Source organism: Porites lutea, chromosome 5 (assembly GCF_958299795.1).
Source record: "Porites lutea chromosome 5, jaPorLute2.1, whole genome shotgun sequence".
Taxonomy (NCBI): Eukaryota; Metazoa; Cnidaria; class Anthozoa; order Scleractinia; family Poritidae; genus Porites; species Porites lutea.
The window spans coordinates 3,728,309-3,742,269 of NC_133205.1; the positions used below are offsets into that span (position 1 = coordinate 3,728,309).

The 13,961-nt window shown below is 39.8% G+C and overlaps 1 protein-coding gene across 1 annotated transcript in view; it reads right to left on the reverse strand.

The window, feature by feature from the left end:
• Nucleotides 1-5,421: 5,421 nt before the first annotated feature.
• Nucleotides 5,422-13,961, reverse strand: part of LOC140938770 (uncharacterized) — a 64,121-nt gene continuing 55,581 nt past the window's right edge. The window contains exons 47-50 of the mRNA XM_073388299.1: nucleotides 12,970-13,019; nucleotides 11,929-12,020; nucleotides 9,874-10,233; nucleotides 5,422-9,079 (exon numbers count right to left, since the gene is read on the reverse strand). Coding sequence (XP_073244400.1) covers nucleotides 8,473-9,079; nucleotides 9,874-10,233; nucleotides 11,929-12,020; nucleotides 12,970-13,019 — 1,109 coding nt within the window. The 3' untranslated portion in view covers nucleotides 5,422-8,472. The remainder of the gene's footprint in view (nucleotides 9,080-9,873; nucleotides 10,234-11,928; nucleotides 12,021-12,969; nucleotides 13,020-13,961) is intronic.

Sequence of the window (13,961 nt, forward strand, 5' to 3'; positions counted from 1 at the left end):
AGGCGTTGTATTATTAAAAACCACCCTTCAGAAACTGGTTAACTGTTGAATCTGTCTTAGCAGTGAACTTATTAGAAAGCCACAGAGAGCAGCAACATCATCATTTCACCTTCTTAGCAGCAAAGTTAAACTTTTAGCGTTCCAGGAGCCCATGAGCATTCTAATTTTTCCTTGATTTAAACGACAGATATATAGGAAATCTTAGAAAATTAATCTCAGTGTGTTTCCAACGACAGCAGTGCTCTGCCCTTCATAAACCTTGCACGACCAAACGTCGTTCCCAGGGTCCTCTCCTGACCCTGGGAACGAGGTTGCACATCCATTACCCGCATTCCCTTGATGGGCTTTGACAGCCTCGTTTTCATGTATGCTATCTTAGGGCCTGCTCAGCGCAATGGTGAATTTGGGTTGACCCTTTCCCTAATCTCGTTCCCAGATCTCACTCTGTCTTAAACTGAAAAGTAAGATCTCCCTTTCCCTTGGCCGTGGGAGATCTGGGTATCTGGAGTTTTACTCCATTCTTTGCCTTTTTCCCCTGCTGCGGAGCCTAGCCTGGTCCGGCGGGCTAATAAAGACGCGAAAGATTTTCGACGAATACTGGGACGTCCTCCATGGGTTGAGGACACGGCTTGGCGGATTTTAAGAGTAGGTTAAAGTACAAACCGACTTGGGCATCACTAACACGCCGCCTTATAAAAAAACCAGGGCATGATACACAATTTTTGGATGCACAGTCCTCCAGAGCCTGGTCCCAGGCCACTTTATTTTCTCCCTCGAGCCATCCTAGATTCCTTTGTTATTAGAGTGGCATAAAATTAGTAAAAAAAAAAACGATCTTATCCCACCCTTCCGGAAATCCTTATCGAGCAATTTATCTGTCCGGAAGTTTAGAAAGGGCGGAGAGATACACGGCCTCATTTGCGTCTCTATCTGTTTTGAAGTCAAGGTCAGTTGAGCGTGGCGGAGGGAAAAAGAGCTCGCAAAATTTTCAGCCCAGAATCTCAACTTGAAAGGGTAGTGGGCTAAATCAAAGAATCCAACCAACTAACTTCCAAAGGTTAGTGGTGTGTTTACGAATTAACTGTTAAAAGGTTCCAGACTTTGTCATTACCATTTAAAAGTAAGTGTCTTCTTTGCGTAAACTTGAATTCATCATATTACTCTTTCGAAAAGTTTAGAAATTTATAATTCACAAATCTTACCTACTGAACATTGCATTTGTGGTTATGCACAGTGTTGGCTCGGCAGTACTGTAAGGGACTTCAGGAGAACATAGTGAACATCTTGCCGTTTTATTTATAGAGTATCAGCATTTATTTTCTTAATCCAGTCAAGCATTTATTTTGTGACTTGCATGTTTTATCCCACTCAGTGCATCTTTATGTCGATGTCTGAATAGATAAGAGCACTCGGATGGCCCTATTTTATTTAAAAACAGCAGACATATTCTGTTTATTCTTCGGTTAACCGGTTCGAGAATCAAAGGATAACCCTTTGCATTTTACAGAGACCTAGAATTCTCTTTATGAAGGCCGTGAAGGTCTTAAACGTTTAAATGATAGGAGCCTGTTTTCTAAGGTCACGAATCTGACGAGTCTTGACTACCGTGGTGACGGTGAATAATTGAAATTCAACTACAGATCATGAATAAGCATTGGCTGCAGCCGCACTAGACTGCGAAGCTGGCGGTATTGTGTGGGTGCGAGATTAAAGTTTTGGCGGCGGAGCCGTGTTCCAAAAAAAAGGAGTAGTCCGCCGTCAAATCTCACTCGACTATATTACAACGGCTCCGCCGCCAAATCTCACTCGACTACTACACAATACCGCCAGCTACGCAGGCTATAGCCGCACTTGGGGACTTAACCGAGTTATTTCCAATTAACTTATTAAAGGTAACTCGTTTAAAAAAACTGGGAGTGTGGCCTGGGTTTTCTGCAGTCTTAACCGAGTTCTAACCGGGTCACGCAAATGAAGCAAGAACAATAGATTTTCTTAACAGAGTTAGGGACAGACACCATTAGAAAACTTATGAGGGGGAGGGGGGGGGGGGGGGGCGAAGTACAAAAAAATATTCGCGAAAGAGAAAATTAAATGAAAAAAAAATCATGCACGCCGGTTAAGCCTAAAACATATTCATTCTACGGCCTAAGAAAAATTCATACAAGGAATTTGATAAAGAAAAAAAATTCCTGCGGCTCAAAAATTCCCCACCCCCTCCCATAACTTTTCTAATGGTCCGTCTAATAAACCACCTGGCGAGGTAATACTTACTAAGTAGTAGTTAAAACAAACATGTAATCATAAGTGTCCATGGTATTAAATGTACTAGCTCCACCAGTGTTAACCTGATTATACTTCCGACATGTATCTTGACAGCATATTGCCTTCTGTTGCTACCGACAAAGGTCTGCTATAAGCCTGATATGGAAAGATGCCGGAGAAGATCCTTGTTAACGCTTATCTTCTTTCTCGCGGTTTTGCGGTATCCCGTTATTGGTGAGAATTCATAGGATGGAATAAGGCATTCTTGCCTCCATATTAACTGGATTTCATGTACATAAGACCAATTTCCAATTTAGTTAAATTCAAATTTAGCTCCGAGGCTTGAGGAATATTAAAAACACAAGAAACGTATTAATCATTGCTGAGCCTGAAGATGATTTCTTTTGTTTTATTCCCTTTTTTAAGCCTCAGAGCCAAGAATGAACTTTGATTTATCGAAATGGGTCCGTTCCCTATTTTCGAATCGCCCATATTTCAATCTGTTTGCCCACCATAAGCATAAACTATGTTGTTCTCAAATCCTCCAATCCTCCAGCAGGACTGCATATTCCCAAGATTTGGGGAACAAACAGAAGCTAACAGAGTGTATTATGGGGGATTTGAAATCAATCAATCTATCAGTAATAAAGAATAAACTTTAGATTAAGAGTCCTTGAGACATTTCCATGGTGATGAAACAATCATAAGAGCCAAGGATTAACAGCAAGACGCGATTTCTACAGTAAACGCCAATATAGGGAAATTGTTTCAAATAAAAAATATATGTACATTTGAATTTCTCGTTATTGTGTAATTACGTACCCATGGAATAGTAAGGCCTCTATAGTATATTCTACCTCTCTTTGCTCAGATCGAGGCTAACCTAAAGTTGGATTATGGATGGTATTATTAATATCGTTTCTATTATTATAATCATTATCTTTATTATTACCAAAGGGAGTAAAGAACGTTTTCACATGACGTCACGGCGGCCATGTTAGTGTACTAAGAAAATCCTCTGGAGGTTGAACTCTTCTCTTATGTAAACGTGTTTTTTGTTCAATAAATTAGCAGAGCTGCTCAGCGGCTGCTGGCCACATGAGTGAAAACGCTCCATACTTTCTTGCTACACATTGAAACATTAAATTATCTTTATTTTTAGGACGAATTTGTTATCACTGTGACTCACGTAATGGAAATTGTCCTGAGGACTCTGTTAATGGCACAAAGAAGACAACTTGTGCTGATGGAAATAACTTTTGTCAGGTAGTCAAGGATGGTAGACATGCTGAACCTCGCTTCACTCGAGATTGTGTTAATGAATGCGACGACGATTACATTGACTGGAAAAAAGATGGTGAAGAGTATTGCCGTACGTGTTGCGATGAAGATGCCTGTAATGTCGGTCGCTGTACAGCGGCTGCTTATACGCTGTCTTGGTTGCTTTCCATCTTAAGTGTAATCGTCACTTTTGGCATTATTTTGTTTTTCTAAGACTGTACCGCAGTTTGCAACCATGGCGCATTTTTACTCACGTGACAGGCAGCTATATGCAAATATTGGAACCATAGAACATTTTTTCAATTCCCAAAGGACACCGGCATGACAATACAAGTTGAGAGGGTTGCTTCGGTGAATCGGGAGATCACCATCTTTTATAGCTTCAGTGATATTTTCTAGCTTACTGATAATAGACAGGATGTAGATACTAAAATCAATCTGTTGACAATCTAGCTTGCACGTGAACTCATTAGGACTAAGTATCACTAGTATAATATAGCTACAGTATGTCCATACTCTGCGGTATGAACGACAACGGCCCAGAACGGAAAATCTTGCCGGCGCGGTTTGCGCAGAGGGTTTGGAGCACTAAATTCTAGTCCTCACTCCTGAATATTTACTTCCCTCTCAGTGGGTTCCAGGCCTTGCTCCTACTTAGGGAGTTTTCTGTCTGGAACGTCAGCAAACATAGTCAAGAAAGACTAGCTTTCTCTCTAAAACGTCACAAATCCCTTTTTTCTAGGCCTTTTTTTCGCCTAGACAGATAAGATGAAGAAATTTTAAATTTTTGACCAAAACCATGGATGATGTCTTTATAGCCTAGCAAGGTTAACGAGACTCTGCTGATTAGGGATTTACAACCTTCCCTAAATGAAAATGTCAGAAGTGAAAAACTTTTATTACCTTTTTTGATTTGCATGCTTTTTCTTTTATTTGCAAATTTTTCTACTATTTGCTATCTTTTGTTTTGTTAAATTGGTTTCTTATTCTACATTTAATTTCAACGGTTTATTACTTCTGAAGATGTATGTTGGAACATACGAAACGTCAAATTAAATTCTTTTTTCTTTCCACAAAAGCGTTTATATTTTTTTATGTTTATCACCGCAGTTTGCTTTTTGTTTCTTCTTAGCAAGATTAGTTTTCTATCTAGAACGTCACCAAACTCTTTTTCTCCGTCAGGAGATTTAAAATTTTTGATTAAAACCACGGACTAACCCCTTTGGAAAAATGCAATTTTTGCGACTTCCTTAAATCGTTGTTTTTATAGTCTAGAAAGACTAGTTTTCTTTATAAAACTTTACCAAACACTTTTTCTTGGCGTATCTGGGTCGAGACAGACACCCACCTTGTTTTATATACAGCCTCATGGAGTGCGATTGTCGGTTAGGTACCATTACATAATTTTGAGACATTTTTATCAACAAGATGACCAGGGCTTTCGTTTCAGGCTTGGCGCCGGATGCAACGTCCGGTTGTTTGACATGTAACGTCCGGTAGCTCACACACGAAATAATTATTTTTTAAAGTGTGAAAATCGTTTTTTTCCATTTATTAACCAAAGAAAGACTTGACCCTTTTTTACTTACTTAGTTATGTAATGCATACAATCGAAAAAAAAAGAGATAATTCCTGTCATAATTCCGGTTACCCAATTACGGTCCAGGAAACGCAGGGAATTGCATTTTAGAGTTTCCAAGTTTACAAATTTCCTGGGGGGGGGGGGGGGGGGGGCATGCCCCCGAAGCCCCCGAGGAGTTCGTGCCTCCGGCACTCAACGTGCGCGCCGGCGGCGCGAACGGTGCACGTCCGCCAGCTGAACCACTGCATCCGGTACTTCCAAATGCTACCGAAAACCCTGGATGACAAGCAGACTAATTCGGCAAATACTTTTATTGGCCTTTTTTTAAACAAATCATTAAAATAGGATGACTAATAAAAAGTTACAAAAGGTTTTTAATACATAAAAAATAATACCACATTCTATACACAAAAGGTAACAGCTCTATGAGATTTCTTTCTTTCCTGTTATAGCAGACCAGAGAAAATTAAATTTACGATTGACAACCTCAACAGTTTTTCATGTCATCTAAGGACGGATTTAGCTATAGCCTAAAGTTTATGGACAAATTTTTGGGAGTTTAAGTAGCGACGTTTTTAGCCACGCACGGCAGCCGGAAGTGAGCAAAAAGTTCACTTCCGGTTGATTTGAGTCGTTCAAAAACGTCGCTGGTTAAACTCCCTTTTTTCCATTGTAAACACCTTTTAGGCTATGAACAAAAGAAACTTCAATTTTTCAATTAGAAACCCTGCCCTGCAATCAAGAAATACAAGAACCTGTAGTTCGCCTATACTTTATGTCTTTTCCAGCTTTTCTCTGTTGCTATAGCTTTCCCCTGATGGAACCTTTAAACCTCTCCAGCAACATTTTTCTCTGATAGTAAAAAAAAACTGCTACCTGTCTGAATCGACTCAAACATTTCGTTCACCTTGTTCTAAAAATACTCAGATTTACACATGTCCAAAAAATACGTTAAAAAAATAACTTCAATAATTAAGAACAAAATATAACCTCTTCATAGCTTGCTGATACACTCATCGGAAGATAAGAAAGATTATCCTGAAAGATTGTCCTCGAAGTAGCCATCTATGTTTTGGGCTACGTTTCCATTGCGCCGCACGAACTTTTGACCGGCTAAAAACATTTTACCGGATACTTTGTTCACAGGGGACTATTCAATATTTTTGCTCTATTCACACTGAACTTTGAACGGCTGGGTGTCTGAATTTTTGTACGGTTAAGGTAGTTTCGTGTGAACATGGCTTAGCTTTCTGCAAAATTATTTTGAATTTTCCGATGATCTCTTTATGGCGGACAGTAGTATTATGACGTACCAGCCACGTGAAGAGGATTTTATACTACATAACATGAAGAGAAACTATTAGGGAGCTTGAGCAAAGGCATTTTACGAGACATACTCCAACCGGAAGTGACATCTCTTTCCTTTTAGAGACAAACTGCTCGAAAATTTGGACAAAGCCAGTGCTCAAAAATGCATGTTCCATATTCGGCTGATGACGTCGTTCAATAGGATTTGTGCTTAAGTTCCCTATTGACTTAGCGTAACAGAATAAACTGTCCAGTACTGAAACTAAACGAATTTAGAAACACGGTCAAACCTTCCTAATACGGAAAGCCACGTGTCTGTATCATATCTGGGGTGCCGTGTTATGAGGGTAGGAACTGTTACTAGTTTACGTCTATATATATGGGACCAAGAGACCTGTCCGTAGTAGAGAGGTGTCCGTATTATGGAGGTGTCCTTACTATATTGGAATCGACTGATCTATATATATATTCGTCGTTCGACTAGTGTATAGTGTATAGTAAGATAGTTAAATGGTGACTATACTGGGGCACTTTTTTTCTTTCTTTTCTTGGTTTTTTAAAATTTTCATCATGCTTATGTTAAGAAACTATATTAAAACCTATCGCTAGGGTAGAATATGTATTTTACTGTTATGCTTTAGACGTGAGGAATTACCTCTCCGGAAAATCCCTGTTATGCCACTAGAACTGGGCGAGGTCGACAGAGTCACATTTTATGACCTTTTCTTCTCCTTTTAATTTGTCTTCTAGACAATTTTGACTATGGTCCTCACAACAAATATTCAGCTTATCACAAGCAACAATGGATCTGCTTCTTAAAAGTGTTGTTTTCGACTTTTTTTGTTAATTATAAATTGGTAGTTGTAAATTTAATGCTATACAAGGAATAAACCTCTAGTATCCTTAGCATGACGTGAAAATTGCATAGACGTAATCGAATTCTTAATCAATTAGAAGGTGTTTTCTTTTTTAGTATAACTAAGTGAAAAACTGAATCAAAGAAAGTGTTTTCAGACTACCTTTTTGTCGGGTCACTCAGTTTCTAGCAGCAAGTTTTAGGGATTTCAAGTCACACTGAATATTCTACTGTCTACATGTCTTAAGGCGTCTTTACTGGCGCTAAGCCCTGGGTATTATCCGGGGGGTTACTCAACATATGGGGAGGCTCCGCCCCGAGGTCTAACCCCCTACCCTTTTATATACCATTCTTAACAGAAAAGGTGCAACTTTCAGTTCGTATACCTTCCACTGACATACAGCACCCACTTTAGGGCCGAAATGATAGATTTCCCTACCCTATCATATACGTAAGCTAGTAAAATCCCTACCCTTTCATGTACTTGAAGTCTGAAAAAGGTGCCCCTCTCCGGCAGAGCCTCCCCGTAAGGCCATTATAGGGAGTACCCCCCGAGGGTATTGTTTGCTGAAAAACTGCTGGAGTCTGCTGAATTTGATTTAAGCGTCCGCTCAGCAATTATGTTGACAAAAAAAACACATTTAATGAGGAAAAACGATTATTCCACGGCTTAATAATTATGTTCTTCAAACATTTTTTGATCGGTGAGTAAATCATAGATCAACGAATACAATCGAAGGACTAAATCTTTGAAGTTTCCCCGCATCTCTTGGCAATACATCCCTTAATTTAACTCAGCATCGTTATTTACGTAGTAGTTTAACCTTTAAATTTACGTTATAACTTGGGACACGAGATCGAAACTGATAAAGCCAAAGAAAAATAAACGTCTTTCCTTTACGCGCAAAGTTTTATATTCGATTTAAATGTTTGTTAGGGTTGCAACTATTGGTGGCTGGATAACTGAGGTAACCATAGAGATGATACTCTAACATGACCTCAGCTACTACCTTTTTAGAATAACTATCTCATTCTTAAAGGTGTGACAGTCATATCTACATACTGCTATTTTTTACGCCTATGACGTGCAAGTTTACCTAATAAGTTACTGAACAACTGCATGATCCTTTCCATTGCCTGTATGTTCGCTACGAGGCAGACATGTTGGCTTTTCCAAATCACCTCAGACTTCAGGGTCTTTATCTTGGCTGTAATTTGCGTCAAGCACCAATACGGTTTGTCCATTCTCACTGTTAGATTTTTCAGCATTTTCCTGTAGATCAACTTTCACTTGTTCGCTGTTTGCGATTTCTCTCCCACTTGGAAGCACCGTCAAGTAACGCGGTTCGTTCTCTTCCGACTCTTCCTTCTTGTTAATTGTGATCGTCGCATAATGGGGTTGCTCCGCCTTTTCGTTCTCAAGAGGTTCCTTTTTAGGCAGCGCACCTGCATCATGGTCTTGTGTTTCTTTCTCATCTGAAGTAATCTTTTTGGCGGCCAACTCTCCTCCTTCTGCGTTTTGGTTCACATCCTGGGAACTAGAGATCCTTGTCATGCCTATCGTAGAATACAGTTGATTGGTGGCTGCGGTATGATCAGGAAAGTCTTCAAAGGGTGAAAATGTCACTGCTGCAATGTCATCGTAATTTCCTCCACTGCCAATATCTAGTCCAGCAGTACTGTCGTACCCGGGGTTTTCAAAGGCAGTTGTTCGTCTTATTGAACCAGTTGGGGCCTCCTCGTCATTCTCCTTCTTATAGGGTATGTTAGTTGAGCGGGTCCTTTTTACCCTGTGAACAATACGACATAACATGGCATGAAATCGTTATCATATCAGAAGACGAAAAATTTAACGGTAATAAATGCAGATAAGCCCTTTGGAAGAACGTGCTTAGCGTGCTTGAAAAATGTTCTTGCTGAAGAAAAATTACAATTCTCAACAGTTTCATCTGTTTGCTTGTAACATTGGACTTTTAAATCTTCCATTTTGTGACGCTGTTTTAACTTAACCCCTTGATGTGGAAATTCTAAAAATCTAGGCTCAACCCACTTAAACTTATTAGATTAACTTTTTTAATCTATGGAAGTACTGGTGTCTTAATGCCTGGTTTTCCAGCCACTGACTTCCTGAATAAGAATTTTAAAAAAATGCTTTATATTTAGTCCATTTTCAGGTCATCTTTCCAATGAGTGTTTTACAACCTTGATATAATTGAAAAGCACAATTATGCTGGGCAGAGTTGCTTCCTTGTTGGTCAAAGTTGTTCAATTGTAAAAGCAAAAACGCGTACAATAACGAAGTAAAAAATATCGATTTGTTTCTCTAACAACTAAAAGGTGCTTCATGTAATGCGCCATAACATTTATACTGAACCCAGCGTCGTTCCCAGGGTTCTCTCTTCTTTCGAAGGAGGAAGAGAGAGAGCCCTGGAAATGAGGTTGAACTGAAGCTAGAGTTATACCCACTACATCAAAACTCATATTATATAAAGTAGTTATTGCATTGTCCCGCTATTCCATGGTGGATAGTGTGCTTATATATGCCCACTCGCCGCCAGCCACAAAAAGGTGAGAAATAATTTACCTGAAATACCATACTCCTACAGCTGCGATGATAACCAATAGCAGAACAGCTACAATTACTCCAGCAATCATCCCTCCATTTGCACCGCCCGTTTGAGCTTCGCTTGTGGGTGTAGCCGTTAGAGGCTTGGGATTAGCAGCAACTTCCGTAGCACCAAGTTTCTTTCCAATTTCAGCTGCTTTTGCGGATGTCACCTCGGCGAGCGATTCACTTTGTAAAGGAACCTGCCTTCCATCCGCTGTTGTTTTAACTACAGCATATTCGAGCGAGACCCCCCCGTCGACTTCCTCTGGAGGTGATGTGATGTAAATATCGTCAGTTGTAAAAGGCCCATTCAGCGATACCTCTCGTTTCACAATACTTCATGGATAAATGGAGAAACCGCGAGGGAAACAAATGAATAAATAAACAAATAAATGAATGAATAAATGAATATCAGCGATGATCTCTGTGCAGATTTGAATTATCAAACTTTGTTTAGCCCTAGAGCGCATTCCTAGCTTTTGTTCATGGGATAGGCGGGTGGGTCAGAAAGAAAATGTAAATTAGTACCTCTCCTTTCACTATAGATTCAAGGAAAATAAATGAATGAATGAATGAATGAATAAAAAAATAAATTCGTGCGATGCGAGGTCCCATTTATTAAGGAAGAGCTTCAACATAAGTGAGATCAAATACTGCAATTTTTACCCCCTTGGCGGACGACGAGCATCCCACAGCCTGTGAGCAGGCTCTCCATTTGGGGGAGCCGTGAGAAGTCACGCGAGAGCCGCACGCAAAAGGAGAAGCGAGTGCGAGAGGCGGGGAAATAATAGAGACCTTCAGATTCTAAGACGAGGACCAATACAGAACGAGAATTTCTCAATACTATGTAGAGCGTGAGCGTGAACCAGCGTCATTAGGGATTTTAAGATCCAAAGACACGACGGCAACAAGAACGTCGCTTAAAAAGTGAATTTGCATTTTTTCAGTCTTTATCGCAGTTACTCCTACCCACTTACTTTGTCAAATGTAGGCGAACCCTTCTGAAATTGAATTTCTAGTAACCATTTCCAAGTTCAAATTTCGTCGTTGCTCGTTTATGTCCTCTATAAAACGGGAAATGAGGCATTTTTACGCCGTAGTCGTGCAAAAAAGGGCAAAGAAATGTACAAAAAAGCGTGCAAAGTTGTTGTTTGCTTCTGGAACCTATTGTGTTTTTTTGACGTTCTTGTTGCCGTCCGCGTCGTTGGATCTTAAAGTCCCTATTTTGGCGGCGAAACGTGATAGCCGTCATTATTCTACAACGCGTTTTATGAAGAATGTCCTAGTAGAGGAATCAAGTTATCAGATGTTAGAAGTTTTAACATTTTGCGATCGGGAGGGGACCCAAACTCCTTCAATAAAAATAACAGCACTAACTTTTCTGTGGAAAAAAAAAGTACGATAAAGATTTCCCGAGTGTCTATTTTTTGAGAAGACGAACTTAAAAAAACTTTAAGTCAAATCTCGTCCTCGTCCTCTAATCTTATTAAAGGTTTCTAATAGCGAGCTTTAGCAACGAGAACGCTGGCGTTCCAGACGTCATGAATAGCAACCGGAAGTTCGATATCTCGCTTGAGGGAACGCGTCCGTTTTGCACAACGAGTCTGAGTGCTTTGTTTTAACTTCCGCTTTACGAGTTTTTCGAGTCAGACGTCAGAAAACAAGAGAGAAAATATCAACTTCCGGTTAACGTTTTTTACGTCTGGGACGTCAACGTTCTCGTTGCGTAAGATAAGATATCGCCCCATGTGAGGGAATACGGATTTTCGAAATCCGGAATCAGGGAAAATTTGCTTGTGTAATCCGGAATCGTTGGCTTTGGAATCCAGAAAACAGCTCAAGGAATCTGGAATCCCACTAACGATTGGTATCTGGAATCCAAGTTCCACTGACAAAGAATCCGAAATCCAGTACCTGGAATCCGGAATCCATGGCGTGGAATCCAGAACCCAAGACTGTCTTGGATTACCTTACATGAGGCCGAAAGATACAATCAGTTGAGGTAATGAGATAAATCAGAAATTTTCTCACCTTTCAACTGAAATAGGGCATGAGGCTGGATCTTCAAAACATTGTTGATTCAGTGCATCCACCATAGCCTGAATGAAGGCTGTTAGGTTAAACTAAAAAGAGTTGAATAGATAATTTACCCGTTAACAATAAGTAAGGTTGAATGCAACCAATGAAGAACTGTGTATTTTCACAGTCTCCAAATTACAATAGTCTAAATCATTAAGGATGTAATTCAATCAACGATGGGGGACATAAATGGATAAGTCACACCTGGCAATTGATACATATAGTTCGCATGCGTTATTTAAACACCTTGTGTATGGCCCTGCGCGCTACGAGTCCTTCGCAGCTCAGTGGTTAGAGAGTATCCTACCGGTGCACGGAAGGTCGAAGGTTCAATCCTTGTGAGGGACTCAGATTTTTCTTTCTTTAACATGTTGATCACGTGGACATCACTTCTCATTTCTTCACCGACCTTAAAAAACTTCCCATCTTTCTTTATCAATGCCATGTTGAAATACATTAAAACCCGGAACTAAGAACCTACATTTTACCAAGTTAGCCAGGTTTTTACATAAATAGTAAATAGCACAAATTTAGGCCTAAAAGGTTTTTAAATGGGTTCTTATTTTCTGAAGAAAAAGTACATTGTAGCCAAGAGTATTTAGTGGTATTCAGCTCATTCCTTAACCTGTATACCATCACAATTGAAGTTGAAGCAACAAGGTACGGCTACCTCACCAAAGGCGATCCTGAATGTTGCCTTACCTTATTTGCCCAGGTGAACAGAACTTTTTTTATAGATTTTAGAAAATAAGAACCTGTTTCATATTTTAGCCTAAAAGGTTTTTAATCGCTGTTTTTTACCATATCTTTGCTATAGACAACATACAAATAAAATCGAGTCCGTGAGTGAAAATAAGGCGCAAACAAGCTGCGAACCACTTATACGAGCTGGTTGCGTGTTATGTAAGACATACCCGTATGAATAATAGATTTCGCGTCTTATTCAAGCCCGCTTATCTTCGATATACATGCGGCTCCAATACGTAAACTTACCTCGTCCAAAGTAACGCCTTTGAAAGTCACCTCGACGACATTTTCTTCATCTAAAATATAAAATATAGAAACATACTTCAGCTCATTGGCAATTTTGAGCAAATATATTGTCTTGCTCGATTACAGATAGGTGCTATCCTCGAGTAAACGCCCGGCACAATTCGGGCAATGCGGTCATTATTTGAGGACTACAAGAGAGAAATAAACTGAATACGTATCATATCGTATGCTTATCAGTCTCAGCAAAAAATCGAGACATTACAAATGTATGTGTTGATAATTTTTATAAATGATTCATCGTGAATATAATTTAAAATAAACCCCGCGGCATTTAATTGATTAATAACAGTAAATATGAAAAACTGTATGGTTTTTCAAGGAATATTCATGGAAAATATAGCCTGAGAAAACAGCCGACATTTGGCGACGCTACCACTGGTTTCCCCGCCAAATGACGTCTGAGAAACGTACGCAGTAATTCCATACTGATGATGCGTCATTACCCAGATCTGGGAAGTGATTCTGATTGGTTGAATCAAATGTCCCACGCGGCACGACCAATCAGAAGCACTACCCGGATCTGGGTAGTGCACGTCATCAGTATGGAATTTCTGCGCTCGTTTCTCAGACGTCATTTGGCGGGGAAAGCAGTGGTAGCGTCGCCAAATGTCGGCTGTTTTCTCAGGCTAAGGAAAATACAAAACTAAGCCAATTTCAAACTGATTTGGTTTTTTTTGTTAGCTTAGCGAAGCGACCTTTGCTGTAAAAGTGCAAGGCCTTCCTTTCAAACTTATTTTCTTCAAAACTATTTTCCCCCGAAATAGTTGATGGACACATTTCGGCTGGAGTCCCCTCGTCTCCTTTCTAAAGTGGCGAATGTATTAAGCACTTCGTGTGAGTTTAAATAAAGTTGACATGACCTGGCAGTGGCTAACGATTTTAACCAGAAGGGGTATGATATAATCAGTAATTTGCCAAAAAGGAGGGCATAA